The following is a 15,793-nucleotide window of genomic DNA, read 5'->3' on the forward strand; positions in this document are numbered from 1 at the left end:
TTCCCACAGTCATTAGAACCACCCTCTATTTTGCAAAACATTTGCAAAGGATAATACATTTACAAAATATCGCGAATCAACTGTCAAATTTATTTGTTAACTTGAGAATTACAAAATCTTACATACCAACTGAAAATACTCCAATACGAATTGATGTCTTAATAAGATAAGTTGTTAGTGTAAAAGAAAGTAATCAAAACCTGAAGCGTGAAGGATTAATTAGTTACAAAGATAAAATTCCTCATAAAAGGAAAGGAGGAAATATTTAAAATGGTCATATCGTAGAAGCAAGTATCTAAAAATAGTGATAACGAAGAGATCTCGATAAGTGATGTTACTTCAGTAAAAAGATGGAACCGAAAAAATATAATTATCGACAACAATTTTGTTTTATAATGTTATCATTTAAATAGAAAAAGAAAATGCAGATCCTAAACCTAAGTCTATTGAGGAATGTAGAAATAGAAAAGATTGGTCAAAATGGAAAGATAAAATTCAAGCAGAATTGAATTTACTTTTGATAAGTCACAATTTATACATATTTTTATCTCATGCTTAGCACATTTCCGGATGAATTATCATTAGATTTGTGGAATTTGATGCTCCTAATCCTTTAATTTCATGTCTTATACTTAAGTGAGCATAGGAGAGTAAAAAAAGCAAGAAACGGGCCAAAACGGAGAAAATGGGTCAACGTGAGAAATCAACACGGCCTGAACTTCCTCACACGGGTAGACCACATGGTCGTGTCTATTTAACAAACTCTAACACGGTTTAAAGCACTTGCACACGAGCGTGGTACACGGCCGTGTCCCTGTCGAGCTCAAGTCTAATTTTATTCGGAAAAGAGCACTTTTGAAGGTTTTGAGGCATTCTAAAGCCTATATAAACACCCTATAGGAGGGTTTAGGGGGACACATGGAGTAGGAGGCAAGGAATTACTGGAAGAAAGTCGATTGATCCATCTCAGAAGCCGGATTCTCCTTCAAGACTGAAGATATCCCTTCAATTTCCTTCAGGGGTTTTTGGGTTTTCTTTATGTTTTGTTATCATTATTCTTCTGAGATATTTTCTTTTACACATATGAACTAAATCCCCTAAATACTTAAGGGGATGAAACCTAAGACGGATCTTGTTATTATTTTCTGAATTATATGATAAATACTTGATTTATTCTTAATTATGTGTTCTTAATTCTTGCTTTAGTATTCTAGGATATTGATTCAAGTATTGATGTGCTTATTCAGGGAGCAAAAGTCCCTGTCTAAGAGTAGATCTAGCATAATTAAGCGGAGTTGATTGCACCCCTAGACATAGGGCGACATAAATCTGCCGGATTAGGGTCAAACCTAATAAGGGAATCTATAGACCGAGTTAATGCAACACTAGGGGTTTTAATTAGAAAGAGATTTCAATTAATCAACCTAGGGTTAGACGTTGTTAGTCTCGAGAGAGATAATAATATAAATTAGAGATTTCTACGGATTGAGTCAAGTGAATAAATCGTCTAATTCAGAGTCAAATAACAAGTGAAGTCTAGGTGGATTTTCCATTGAGTATTGTCCAAATCAATCAGTTTTCCTAAAAGTATTTCCCAAATTTACTTCATGTGCATTCTTAGTTTAGTTAATTAGTTTAGATAAAACAAATCCTCTTATTTTTAGGCTAGATAATAAAAAGAAGGTTAATACTAGTACTTTTAGTTCCTATGGGCTCGACATTCCAGTCTTGGTATAAGCTATACTACTGTTCGATAGGTGCACTTGCCTTTATCGTGATAATAGTTAGTTTTCAAGTACGATCAATCATAAATATAAAACTCATCACGAGCATCAACTTTCTAAACGTGATATTGTTGGACTTGTATTTCAAACACCTAACGATATAAAGTCGATGATATAAATGGGCATTTGTGTGAAAACGAAATGAAAAAAAATGAAGTCATAAGATATAAAGAATAACTTGTAACACAAGGATTTTTGCAAAGGCCTGACATTAATTACAATAAGATATATTCTCCTATGGTGGATGTAATCATGTTTAGATATTTTATTAGTCTGGTAGCACGTGAAAAACTTGACATTCATCTAATGGATGTTATTACAGTCCATTTGTATGGTACACTTGATAGTGAAATTTATATGAAAATCCCTGAAGGATTTAAAATCCTTGAAGGATATAGAGTTTCTTGCGAAAATTATTGGATCAGATTAAAGAAAAATTTATATGGATTAAAACAATTTAGGCGTATGTAGTACAATCCTCTTAGTGAATATTTGTTAAAAGAATAGTATAAAAACTATTCAATTTGTTCATGTGTCTTTATAAAAAGGTCAGGATCAGATTTTATGATAATTTCTGTTTAAGTTAATGATCTAAATATTATTGGAAGTTCTGAAGAGTTTCAAAATGTGGTAAACTATTTAAAGAAAAAATTCGAGATGAAAGATATTGGAAAAACAAAGTTTTTTCTTAACCTGCAGATTAAGCGTTTAAAAGAGGGAATCCATGTCTATCAGTCAACTTATACGAAAAAGATCTTAAAGAAATTTACATGGATAAAACACATCCATTGAGTACCCCAATGGTTTTTCGATCGTTAGATGTGAATAAAGATAAAATTCATCCTTGCAAGAATGATAAAGAATTTCTTGATCTTGAAATATCATATCAAGTGGCATAGGAGTATTGATGTATCTTACAAATAACACAAGACTTGATATAACTTTCGTTGTAAACTTGTTAGCAAGATTTAGTTCTTCTCCAACATGTAGACATTGGAATGAAATTAAGCATGTATTTAAATATCTCAAAGGGACCATTGATATGAGGTTATTTTATTCAAATTATTCAAAATCCCTATTAGTTGGCTATTTATCAGATCCACATAAAGGTAAATCTCAAATGAGATATTTATTTACATATGGAGATACTGTCATATTATGGCATTCAACAAAACAAACATTAGTTGTCGTGTCTTCATATCATATAAAAATAATTGCAATGCATGAGGCAAGTTGAAAGTGTGTTTGGCTAAGGTTATTGACCCAATATATCCAGAAGATACGTAATTTGCCTTTTCAAGAGAATATGTCAACTATTTTATACGAAGATAATGCAACATGTATATATCAATTGAAGGGTGGTTACATCAAATGTGATAGAATGAAACATATTTCACCAAAATTATTTTTCACTCGTGATCTTGAGAAGAAATGTTATATAGAAGTTCAACAAATTCGTTCTAGTGATAATTTAGCATATCTTTTTACCAAGGCATTACCAACTTCAACATTTGAAAGGCTACTACACAAGATTGAAGTGTGTCGACTCAAAGATGTAATGTGATGTTGCCATTAGGAGGGAGTAAAAAACATGTTACACTATTTTCCTTTAACCAATTTTTTATCTCACTGGGTTTTCCTAATAAAAGTTTTTAACAAGGTAACTTATAATAATAGATTATGTACTCTTTTCCTTCATTAGATTTTTATCCCATAAGGTTTTTCCTAATAAATTTTTTTATGAGACATTTTCATTTATGGATATCCAAGGGGGAGTGTTGTAAATCCATTGATAAATAGATGTCCATAACCCCCTCAAATTTATCTTATTGTAACCCCTAAATTAATTAGTTTGTAACCCCTAAATTATTTATAGGATACTTTAATGTTGGTCCTTAATACTTTATAACTTATGGTACTTGAAGCCCTATAAATAAAGGGCATGTACAAGCTTATTATATCTTAAGTGAAAGTTCATTTCTTTATCTTTTTTTCTCTCTTAATCTTTGTATTCTTTATCTAGTTTTATAATAAATTTCAATTAATTTATCTATGCTAAATACAGTTAATTTTTACTATTTACATAATAATGAAATCCAATCCATAGGACTAGAAAAAGAAGAAAAAGGGGCTTCCATATGGTGCCAGGATCAGCCCAAGAATGCGATGGACAACGACAACAGCTATAGTTGTGAAGGGAAAGAAATAAAGAAAAAATTAGAATATATTTTTATAATTGAAATGGAATCAATTAATCATATTAAAAAGGGTAATTAGGAGGAAAAGTAGTATTTGATCAGGAATTAAATATGTAACTTCAGAAATTTAGATAAAATTTAAATTTATCAATTTTGATTTTTGAACTTATATTATGTATAAATATCAATTTTTTTAAAATTTCAAATTATATTATATATTTTTGTTGAAATTTCAAATTTCAAATTTAAATTATATTATATCATTTATATTTATCAATTTTATGAACTTAAGGTTTTTAATAACATTAAAAAAAATTAAGTATTTTTCCAGTTGATTTAGAAATTACTTAATTCATTAAAAACTTTTAAGTAAAATTAAGTAATTTTTTTTATTATTCACATGATATTCCCAGCCACTGTTCCCTTTAATATTTTAAGTAAACCTAGCTTAATTTGAGGTAGGTCAAGGTATAAAGATTCGTAGAAACTTGAAACATAAAGCTTAATGATTAATAATTTCACTAGTTGGTGAGAGTAACACAAGAAGTTGACGGTTCATGGGTTTGGTCCACTATACTGCACTGTTATCGATAGTGTAGTTTCTCCCGCGATACTCAGTCCGGTTGGCATGCTTTGATAAGATTCTTTCACCATTCTATCCATCTGTGTGGTACTTGTGGACTCATGCTTGCTTGCTTCACCTTTTCGATCGGTGAACCACTTGTCCAATGACGATCGCACAAACTCCTTAAACAGTCCTTCCTTCAATTGACTACCCATCTTTGATTGTGTATCATGCAACCATCAAAACACACAAGCTAAGGCCACTTCACTCATGGATAAACATATTTGTGTAGAAATACCTACCAGTGTTACCAAAGCATACAAAGGCAAGGTGCTGTAACTGCATAGAACTTGAACCATTACACTGCAAAAACCAAAAAATTCTGTAAAACAAGTAAATGGACTTTGAAATCATCAAATGTCGAATTTTTTTACCCCATTATAAGTCTAGGGATGATATAGCTCATTCTTTCCATGATGCATGAATGGAATCCATATGTACACTGTATGAAACAAACTAGATCAGTAATATACATAGCCAAAGAGTTTAAAAAGCCGACATTGCTAGACATACCAATATCCAGAAGAAAAATGCAAGCTCAAATGCATTTTGAAAGAGAATAAAATGAATCAAGTGAAGAACGATTCCAGGCTTTTCGAACCAAAAATGTGTGTCGGAAGGTTTAACTTGTGTTGCTTCACTCACATCCACCTCTTGCGCTAAGCGAGTGATAATGTGCTCTAACTTGGTTCCCACGAGAAGTAAAAGCTGTACACCTCCATTCAACTCAAACAATTAATGTCATCTGACTCTCAATAATATTTCTAAACCACTGAATATGGCTAATTAATCTACTTACAATGACAGGGAGAAACGATAACCAAAAATACGTATGCCACCCTGCTTGGAAATATACAAATATGTTAGGACTATATAGAATCTCATACATCGAACACTGTGTAACCAAAAGCACTGCTATGCCATTTAGATTAAAGGAAAATTACCTTCCACGTTCAATAGCAAAAACACCACCACAAATAGCCACAGGTACCAGCTATATATATGTGACACAGGATGAAATATTAGTAGGGGTTATGTATCTTAAACTTAAAATAAACCTGATTTTAAAGAAAAAAGAATTGATCACCTTATGCCAACAATCTTTTTGAAGTCCACTTCAAGTGTCCGAATCATGTACCCGTGAAAATCAAAGTTTCTATGACCTTGAGTCTGTGGGGTGAAGAGGTAATCGGTAACACCCTTTTCATAAAGCCATAGACAAAACTAATTGTTCCTAATAGTATTATTGATGATCATGATGGTTTAGGGACTTAACTCTGATAAACCCTTCTCGAAGTGCTAAGTAGTCTGACTTGGTAACAGAATCATAAAACTGTTTGAAGAATGACATCTGCCAAAACAACATATGTAATTGATGTCATATAGTGATCATGTCAAAATAATGCTTAATGTTTACAGTTATATATATATAAGTTATATACAGGTTGGCTACCTTGAAGACAGCAAAATTTAACTCATTTACATTCACCAGAATAGTATAAATAACTACAAGACTTACAATCCAGCTCACAACAGCTGCCCTTCTCCAATATCCTTGTGCATGTCGTGCAAAAAATGTATGATGATGATCGGTATCCTCTGCTGGACCAGATAACATGGTTAACAACAATCCTACCAATTGGAAATCAAAGATAGCTTAGTTTGGAATTTTTTTATTCTTGTCACCATTTCTATGTTTCAAAATCGATTCTTCCCACTGCTTCCATTGTCGTATCTGCATAAGATGAAGAAAATTTACGAACTTCCTTATTCTGTAGGGTTGAAAAAAAGAAAAAAAAGGACTTCGAGTACTTGCCCAACAAAACAATCTTATATATCACCTAAGTTGTCCCTGCTAATAGTTTTGTTTACCTTGATTATGTATACTTGCATATGTAAAACATATTATAAACCAAACTTGTAGTTATATAAAGACAAAACATACTTTGAAATAAATAATCTAATTTGTAAGAAGTAACAAAACATCACCCTTGCTCCTCCAAGAACCATCGTAATGACGCAGAATATCACGTGAACAACTGCCAATACAAAGATGAAAATGTGCAGATGATGTAATGCTTCCAGTGACAATAAGGGGACCTTCCCCTGAGATAATATTACAAAAAAAAAAAAAGAAGGAAAGAAAAGGAAATCAGATTTGAGCACGATTTGGAGCCAAAATCAGATCAATCTATTCTGGAAATGTTTAGTGTTGTCTGCAGTTCATTAATAATGTATTTTTCCATTCAAAGTAAGGAAATGAAGCTCACAAGGACAAAGATTTGCAGTGAGTTGTTATATTCATTCTACATGAGGTAACTTTTTGAATATGGTCTGGTACATATATAGAATCTCGAATATACACACTTGAGATATTTTGAGAATATATTGTGTTGTTATATAGACCTAGCAATTCATGTATCTGTGTCATGTGTGTGTGGTGTAATATATGCAATGCAAAATCATAGCATGGAGGAAGAGATTAAGCATTTACGAGGTGCCTTATTCTACTTCAAGTCATATTAGTCAGATAGTACCCCATAAGTTAAGTGACTCCACACCATATGCTTTAGCAAGCACGAGCACAGTATTGGAAACTTAACAATTTTGGGAGACCATGATAATATACCTCACGCGAACAATGGTCTGAGCTGTTATCTGTGGAGAACAAGCGCCGTCTATTGTTTATAGCTTGGGAAGTATATTCTTCATGAGTTTTCTCTTCACTATGCCTCTTGCATGGAAGCAGAGTAGTTGCTAAGTAAGCCGGGATGCAAATTTCACTTACTAGACCTTGAAAGACAGTTAATAGAAGGGAAATGAATCCTAATAGCATCAGCTCTGTCAACAAACATCAGTAAGGAATTGGTTAGGAAAAACAATAAACTTACAAATTCAAGGCATGGTGAAGTTATATACACAGTGTTTACTAGCTTGGGAGATTAGTTGTAATGAAATCCTTCCCATATTCCTTTTACCTCATTAATGTTGCATATTTAAATATGCACTGTTTTATGACAATGACATGAGCTGCCCAACAATTAACTTAAAGAATTTCTAGCAAGCTAATATGAGAAGAGAGAAAAAGTAAGAAAGCAAACCTTCTTTCAATTTTTGTAATGCTTCAAATAGTGCATCTTGTTTCTTATGCTTCAAATACTGGATTGCCAAACACAAAACAATGGAAAGATTTTCTTAATTTCATACAATGTGATATTATACTAGTTAAACATAGAGGAGCAAAATTGTTTCAGAAACCTTCCCGAGGCGATGAAGACCTCGTTCAGCGATAATAGATATGAGAACAATGATGAAACAGACAGCAGCTACCACCCAGGTTGGTGTAAACTCGAGAGAATTGGACTCTGCTTCTGCTGACATATCTTAATTTCATACAATGTGCCAACAAATGCAATACTGTCGTATGGTTGCTGTCACCAATATATAAAATGCCTTAAAAGAGGAAGACGAGAAGATGCCTAAAGAATAAGCATATACAAACGCGAGGGAAAAGAATTTAACTGAGGACAGTTAAAACGGCAAAATAAAAATAATAATAAATTGCCAAAGAATCAACCAAGTGACAAGAAAAGTGCAAATCTCAGTCACAGTTGATAGGAATAACTTGTGCTGAACCCACATTTTTTCTTTTTCTTTGCAACACAGCTACCCTAGATTCTGCTACTAACCCACCCAATCCTTTACTCTCCAATTTTCCGGCCCCGTCGATGGCTTGGCTGTTTCCATGCACCAATTTTACCACTTCAAAATTTTGTATTACTTTGAAATCATTGAGAGCGGGGTACACAAGTCATCATTATACGCTTAACTTGCCATTTAGAAATAAAAAACATAACCTTGAGATACAAAGAACAGAGGAATAAATACACAAAACCACATACATTCTGATTCAAGCACACTCCCGGTCTGGTTTGTGAGAAATACTTAAAAAGGAGAAAAGAACATAAACAGTGAACTGCTAAGGCGAGATTTCTGTGCTCTGAAAAGGCAACCATTAGATATTAGACACAAATTTATTGTTAAAGCAATTTAAGTGTTTAAACTCGTGTTTCAAAGAATACAGTATTGATATCATACATATACACCATGTATACCGTGCAATCCAAATGGACTTCATATTCAAATTATCAGATCCTGAATGCTAGTCCTATTCTCCAATCTAATAGCCAAACCACCATCAGTTTACTGCAGCTTTTTTCCATTGCACATCTCCTTCCTTGCCCTTTGCACTACTTTCACTTTCAAGGTCATCAAGGTGCCAAAAAACACTTACAAAATCATGAGACTAAGTCACACAAAAAGGAAATATTTAAAGGATCTAAAAGCATATTTATGGCTTCCAAGGTGCTGGAGGTGGTGGCGGTGTGGGAAACATTGGTGGAACTGCAGAAAATATGGTATTCTTGTCAATTCCAGTTGACTTGTCACCAGACAATGCCACAAGTGCAGCAACCAAACCAGCATTGCCTGCAAGAGTTGGTTCAGTGTAGTTGTAGTTGGTGCGAACATCGTGAAATCCATCATGCTTGTCAGGTCCAGCAACCATGGCTCCCACCAGCGTATTCGGGTTTGGCTTTTTTGAATCCCTCCATTTCCATCCCCCTTACAGTTATATCTGATCTTATTCTTAGGGATAGATGCACCTCTATGGTGAACATGTTTTGGGTAATGGTTACCAAAACCCACAACATAGCTCATTTTCCGAGGATTTTTGCCAAGGATGTAATCCATCTGCAAAGTAAAAGCCGAAGAAACAAAATTATTAGCTAGCAGCCTAGGTATGATTCAAGATCAAGTGGTCTGAAACATTTCTCCTGGACTACCTTTTGAAAAAGAACAGACAAAAACATACCTGGGTTTTGGCAAATTCACGCAAGACATCAGTTGAATAGAAATTGGGACCACAATACCATCCAGGTGTATCAGCAGCATCAAGATAATCACTGTATAATGCGGCTAAGAAGGCTGCATTGACAACATACTGCAGAGGCTGAGGCCTACCATGGTTTAACTGAATCAAACCGCCTGTTAAAAGTCCAAAGTTACCAAGGTCAAAGAAAGGTACATAGCAAACAAAATTGAGTATGACATGGTTAACAAAAGCAGGAGATATGTTTACCTTTAGTTCTATTAAAGCTAGTAAAAACTGGAAGGAATGAGCACATAACTATGCTGGTTTGATTGTGAAACGTTCTCAATATTTCCTCATATGGATACCCAGGACTTAAAAACAATCTCAACCGGCTCAGAAGCACCTAAAACACAAAACATTGGTTATATTAGTGATGAACATAAAAGCTATCTCCAAAAAGTTCTATCGCTAAACAATGACAAAACTTGATAAACCCTGTACAGGCAGATTGGGACAAGTAGTAAATGTATAACCTGTTACAGCAAACAGTGACGTACACAATTAAGCACACTAATTAAAAATTAATCTGCCTAGGAAGCATAAGTAGTAACTTTAACAGCCTTGAAGCTAACAAGATCAGATACAGAAAATGTATGATCAATGATTTTGTAGTGCAATGATATACAAAGAAGAGTAAAAAGATCAAGGAAACAAATGATTAATGACAAAATATGAGCTTAGTGCTGAGTGGCCATGGTGCTTCAAATATTGTTAAGACTACTTGATATCGAAGACAAACAATGACAAAGAAACAAGATCTACGATAAAATTTTACCCCTATGAATATTGGGCAAAAAACTGGAAGAAAATTTCCAAATGATAGAAAGATAGCTAATTGATTGTATCAAGAAAATTCATCTAAATTGCATTTGAATATCATATAGCTGCAAACAACACAAACCAAACCTAATATACAAGTTCTGAGAAAAATTTTACCAGAAAAGCCTTGCATCAAATAACCAAATAGTGCAGACAGTAACAAAAGGAACAAGAGTAGAAGACAACACCATAAAGTTACCTGAGCACCAGCAAGCTTGTTGTCCCAGCTCAGAACGCCATAATCTGGGCCTCCCCAGAATGCACCAGCATGCTTGGCAAGTTTAGGATGAGTAGCCAACTGAAGGTAGGAAGAATTCCCAGTGGCGTAGTATAACCAAGCTCCACCCCAAACAAACTCATCCCAGTAACTGGAGGAGTTATAAAAGAGGGCAGGGTCAGAACCACCAGCACTATATCTGCCTCTTTGATCCCTGGCAAACTGAAAGACTGTCCGTGCACCATGGACAAGCTTTTGAGAGTACGCCTTGTTGTCTTTGAAAACAATGGAAGCAGCAGCCAAAGCAGCAGCCATTTCAGCAGCAAGATCGGAGCAGCTGTGACATTCATAGACAGGGCGCGGGTAATCAATGTCCTCAGGGCGCATCCAGCAATAATGATCATTGGGTGTGGTACTGCCTCCGGATGTATCTCCTACTCCAACCTATAAATTTATAACTTAGCATCGATAAATGGACAAAGAACAATGAAATAAGGAATAGTATCTGTATAATTATACCTGCGCTGCAATCTTATCTATGGTATCAGCTGAATTGTTGAAGGTCTTGAGCAGATAATCAGTACCCCATTTGATAATCTCCTTAACATGATTGAGTTCACCGGCAGCCTCGTATTTAGCACTGTACTCAATGACGCTCCAGCTCAACATGGTCATGGCAAAAGATGCAGGGAAGTTGAACTTGATGGCATCTCCAGCGTCGTAGTAACCGCCGACCAGATCCTTCATTGTAGTGCCGGGATCGGACTTGCCATCTCGGAGGCACGAGTTTCCTCTCCAGGACACGTTATTATGCTTGGGTAACTTCCCGGCTGCAGTGCATTTATAAATTAGATTATTACCATTATTATGGGTCAGGAAAGACTGACATTGTCGCAACAAAAGCTATTATTATATTATTATATACCCTAAAAACATGGGTTTAATCTGATCTGACCAATACCCAACTTAGATCTGATACTAAAACTGAAGGAAGAGAAACGTACAACGCTGAGCATTGAAGAACATGAGGGCTTTGTGAAGTGTGAGAGTGTAGTTATCAGGGGGAGCCTTGCCGTGGTGATGACGTGGAACGGTCTTGACGATTAAGGTGATTAATCCGGCAAGGACGGCTGAGACGACCAAGGTCCCAACCGTCCAGACAAAGATCTTGCGGCTGACAATGATGCACCCGAGATCAACGTACTTCTTCTTCTTCTTCTGCTCGCTGGGGCCAAGCAGCCAGCTCTGCTGCGTCTCGTCCAAAGGGCGAGAGAGCGCAGCCCTGTCCAGGTCTTGCAGATTCCTACTCCTGTCATCATCAGTGGCGGAATCAGCCGCGTTTATCTCCAGCGGCCCTCCCCAGGGATCTCTCCCGTACATGCTCATCTTGATTAAAAGAGGAATAGACAAAAGTAAAGAAAAATTATAGAGTATAAACCGCAATGGCAGCACCGACAGATGAGATGAGAGGAAGAGGAAGAAAGTGGTGTGATAAGAAAATGGGGTAAGTGAGCAGTGGCTGTTGTTTTTTGTTCTTGTCTTTATTGATACTTTTTTTGGGAGTTGGAGTTTTTTTGGGAGTTGGAGTGGGTGCTAGAGTTAATATTGAGCTGGAATATTTTGGTTGCTTGGCCCTCACACCCTAATCTTTGCTCCTTTTGCTTTACTATTACTCTAAACTGCAAATATTTTATTTTGACATCCAAGCAAAATCTTAGTTCTAAAAATGCATAAAATCTTGGATTTGGATTTGGGTTTGGGTTTGGGTGATGAAACTGACAGAGGGACAAGGACTGTGTAGCTGTAATCTTGACTTGCCTTTTTCCACAACCCAAATCTTCCTCCATCTAACGGTAGGTCTTCTTTTTCTTTCACCCCATTTTATTTTCTAACTTACAAAAATTTTATATTTTAGGAAAAAATCGATGTACAAAAATAAAATATATCAGTATTTTTCAAATTTTTAAAATTTAATACTCGTGACTTTTTAGATTTACAAATTTAAGTCTAACAATATGACATGGTAATATGTAAGCTCAAATTTTTACCTTTAAATAATAGAATAAAATATAGTTAAATAATTTAGTTAAGACTCAATCAACATTCAATAAAATATTTATATTGTATATAAAGATTTTGACTGAATTGATATTATGTCTCAATTTAATTGTTAAATTATAAAAATATCATTATTTTAACAAAATAGTAAATATTGATTTGAGGATATTTTTATTTTAAAAGAAAAAACTTCATGCTTTTCAACTCAAAACATATACATAGCAAATTTTAATTTTCATGTCAAATTTAATAAATATATTGCACAATTATTTCTACTAATATCATAATTTAACATAATTTATTAGGAAAATTATTTAGTACATTGTCAATGAAATTAATGAGGTATAGTAAAATAAATATTTAAAAAATAGATTGTGAATACTCCCCTAATCTATTGTATATAAATGCAAATACAATTTTTTTATTTGATGATACAAATAATTTATTTTTATTTAATAAAAGTAAATTATCAAACAATATAACTAACTGAGGTTTCGGTTTGTTAGCTGTATAGATTTAATTTAAAATTTTTGAAGTTAAAAAGGATAAATTCAAAAATAAAATTCACCAAACCAATCCAATACTCTTCCTTGCCAGTATAATTAAAGAATTAAATGCTAGAAAATTAAAAATATTGAATTTAAATTATAAAATTTGTTTGATATATTACTTAAAATTAATTATTAAATATAATTAAATTATTTGATAAATATAGATTTTAAATTATACATTTTATTTTTTAAAAATTTCACCTAACAAAAAAATTAAAAGTAATTTTTTTATAAAATAATATAATATTAAAATAAATAAAATTAAATTGAAATTAATTGAAAATATTTTGATAAGTAATTTTTATCTATTTATTATTTTCTGCACTTTTTTATAAAAAAATCTATGGAATGATTTTAATTTTAAATTATCAAATATATAAAAAATTTAAAATTATTAATTTTCAATGATTTATCAAATATGAGTTCAATTAATCTAAATTTATGTATAAAATATATAAAAAAAAATTTATATATTCTAATGAAGTTAATTATTTAATAATAAAATGTTGATAATAAAATCTTTGTCTAATCTAAAAGGAATATCCGGGTCCGTGCCACGCGGCGAACATACATTCTTTCTCTCCATTATTAATACAAAGGGCTCAACCTATTTTTTAATCAACCGAACCTTGACCGACATTATAAGACATCTATTTGTTGCTCTGTAATCATTTTGTATTTTGTTTGCCACGTGCCCGGTCTGGTCCTCGCCTATGCTGCTTTATTGTTCCGGTCCTCCATGCATTCTTTCCGCTGCCTAGGCTGGCTCTGGGATTGAATAATTTATTTTTTGGGTTAAATTTTGTTTTTAGTCCTTGCACTATATAAAAGTTGTGGATTTTATCATTGTACTTTAATTTGATCAATTTAATCCTTATATTTTTCGAATTTTTAATTTTTAGTCTTAACCCTAAGAGTAGTTGTTAAAATTTGTTTATTTAAATTCAATTATCAATCTTGTACTATGTGTATAATTATAGATTTAGTTTATATTCTTTAATTAGATCATTATAAATTCCTATACTTTTTCGAATTTTGAAATTTCAATCTTATGCAAACTATAGTCTCTACTCTCTAAGTCATTAAATGAATTTTTAGTAAGTAATATGTGAAAATAACAAGCTATAATGTTACACATATATAATATGTTTAGCGTATTAAACTTTGAAAATAATATAATTTAATTTAATGAATTTAATAAATATCGTTTGATGATAACTTAAGTTTAAAATTAAAAAAAGCATAAAAATAAAATATAATGCTTAAATCTATATCTCCCGTAACTAACAATAGAGTTTTATTTTATTTTATTTTATTTTAAATTTATAAACCCTAAATAACTTTTTTTTTAAATTGTAATTTGAAATACATTAATTAATACAGTTTTCTAATGAGAGGATGGATACTACTAAACTTAAAATTTCAATATTTTAGTTTAGTTTAGTTTTTCATTTTGGAACTTGAAGAGAATGCACTATTGTTGAAATTTATTGAATTTGAATTTTTATTATTTATAGTGGAAGTTTATATTCGTTCTACCTTTAAGTTCCTCTAAAATTAGAATTTACATTCACTTATTAAAAATGTATTATATATTACCATTACATTCAGCGCTTATTAATTGAATTTTACTTAATAAATAAAAAGAATGACTAAACTCCTAAAAACTCTACAATAAATTTCACTAAGAAAATGTTAATGGATGTTTCGTGAAGAATCCCTTAGGAGGTTGCCCACCCCACTGAAGTCCTTATTCAACATGGACTCTTTACGCATTTTTTTTACCATTTTTGTCACCCCAAATACTTTATCCTAAAAACCATCATTTCTATTATAAGAATCCAAAACCTTTGGAAATGAAAGAGTCCTTGTTTAGGACTTCTAAAATTTAATTTAGATTAGCATTCCTTTCGCAAGTCATCCACAAAATGGTTAAAAATATGTTGAATGTCCCGAAAATTAAAATAAATCTGTGTTATGGAATCCTTAATAACTTATGATTAAGTAACCTCTCTATCAAAGTCCTAATTGAATTTCAATTACACACATGGATGATTGGAACATGAAGAAACCAAGTCTTCCTGAAAAACTTGAAAACCAATCAAACACTTCAAAAACAAAGTGTAGGCCAATAAATTTTTCTAATCAATTACGAAGCAACACATGTCAAGTTAATATTATTGTGGGTCTAAGTTAAAATTATTGTGATTAAAAATGATGACATCATACTTATTTCATACTTATTTTTTTCTAATTAATATATAAATAAATTTTTTATATTGTTATGGATTAAAAATAAAATAATTAAGTGATAATACTGAATGATTGTTTTCTCTCTAATTAATTAAGCTAATAAGAGATAAATATAAATAAGAGAGTTTAAATTCTTGTAGAACAATCAAATGAAGTAGCCAGATTATACAAAAATTCTCTTTTATTCGAGTTTTTGGCACTATAAAAAGGGTCATCTCGTCATTTAAACACACACAAGTTCAAGAAACCCAGAATATCTCTATACATAAATCTCGAAGAGTCGAAGAACTTGAAGAGATTCTAACAAACACTATATTTGTTTTGAAGAAAAGTCGTCTTCCAATTTAATGCAATC

General features: G+C 32.5%; 2 protein-coding genes across 3 annotated transcripts; both read right to left on the reverse strand.

Annotated features, from left to right (window-relative positions):
• Positions 1-4,465: 4,465 nt before the first annotated feature.
• Positions 4,466-8,607, reverse strand: LOC107897337 (MLO-like protein 13). Of its 2 annotated transcripts, XM_041078684.1 has the most exons (15): positions 8,510-8,607; positions 7,866-8,038; positions 7,709-7,766; positions 7,237-7,448; positions 6,597-6,713; positions 6,294-6,342; positions 6,127-6,209; positions 5,884-5,958; positions 5,695-5,777; positions 5,552-5,601; positions 5,407-5,447; positions 5,121-5,315; positions 4,982-5,049; positions 4,850-4,910; positions 4,466-4,762 (listed from the first exon to the last, which is right to left on the reverse strand). In XM_041078684.1, exons 2-15 carry the CDS (start codon positions 7,986-7,988, stop codon positions 4,538-4,540), a joined length of 1,440 nt encoding a protein of 479 aa, XP_040934618.1. In that variant the 5' UTR covers positions 7,989-8,038; positions 8,510-8,607; the 3' UTR covers positions 4,466-4,537. The 2 variants fall into 2 exon arrangements, with proteins under 2 accessions (XP_040934618.1, XP_040934619.1); XM_041078685.1 differs by having other exon boundaries at positions 6,127-6,206; positions 7,866-8,517.
• Positions 8,608-8,958: 351 nt separating this feature from the next.
• LOC107897336 (endoglucanase 25-like) lies at positions 8,959-11,962 on the reverse strand. Its single transcript, NM_001326848.1, is given in 7 exon segments — positions 8,959-9,226; positions 9,229-9,359; positions 9,481-9,653; positions 9,748-9,883; positions 10,559-11,020; positions 11,096-11,406; positions 11,581-11,962. Coding segments are annotated over 7 exon segments (1,863 nt in total).
• Positions 11,963-15,793: the final 3,831 nt, after the last annotated feature.

Source organism: Gossypium hirsutum, chromosome A10 (assembly GCF_007990345.1).
Source record: "Gossypium hirsutum isolate 1008001.06 chromosome A10, Gossypium_hirsutum_v2.1, whole genome shotgun sequence".
Classification (NCBI taxonomy): domain Eukaryota; kingdom Viridiplantae; phylum Streptophyta; class Magnoliopsida; order Malvales; family Malvaceae; genus Gossypium; species Gossypium hirsutum.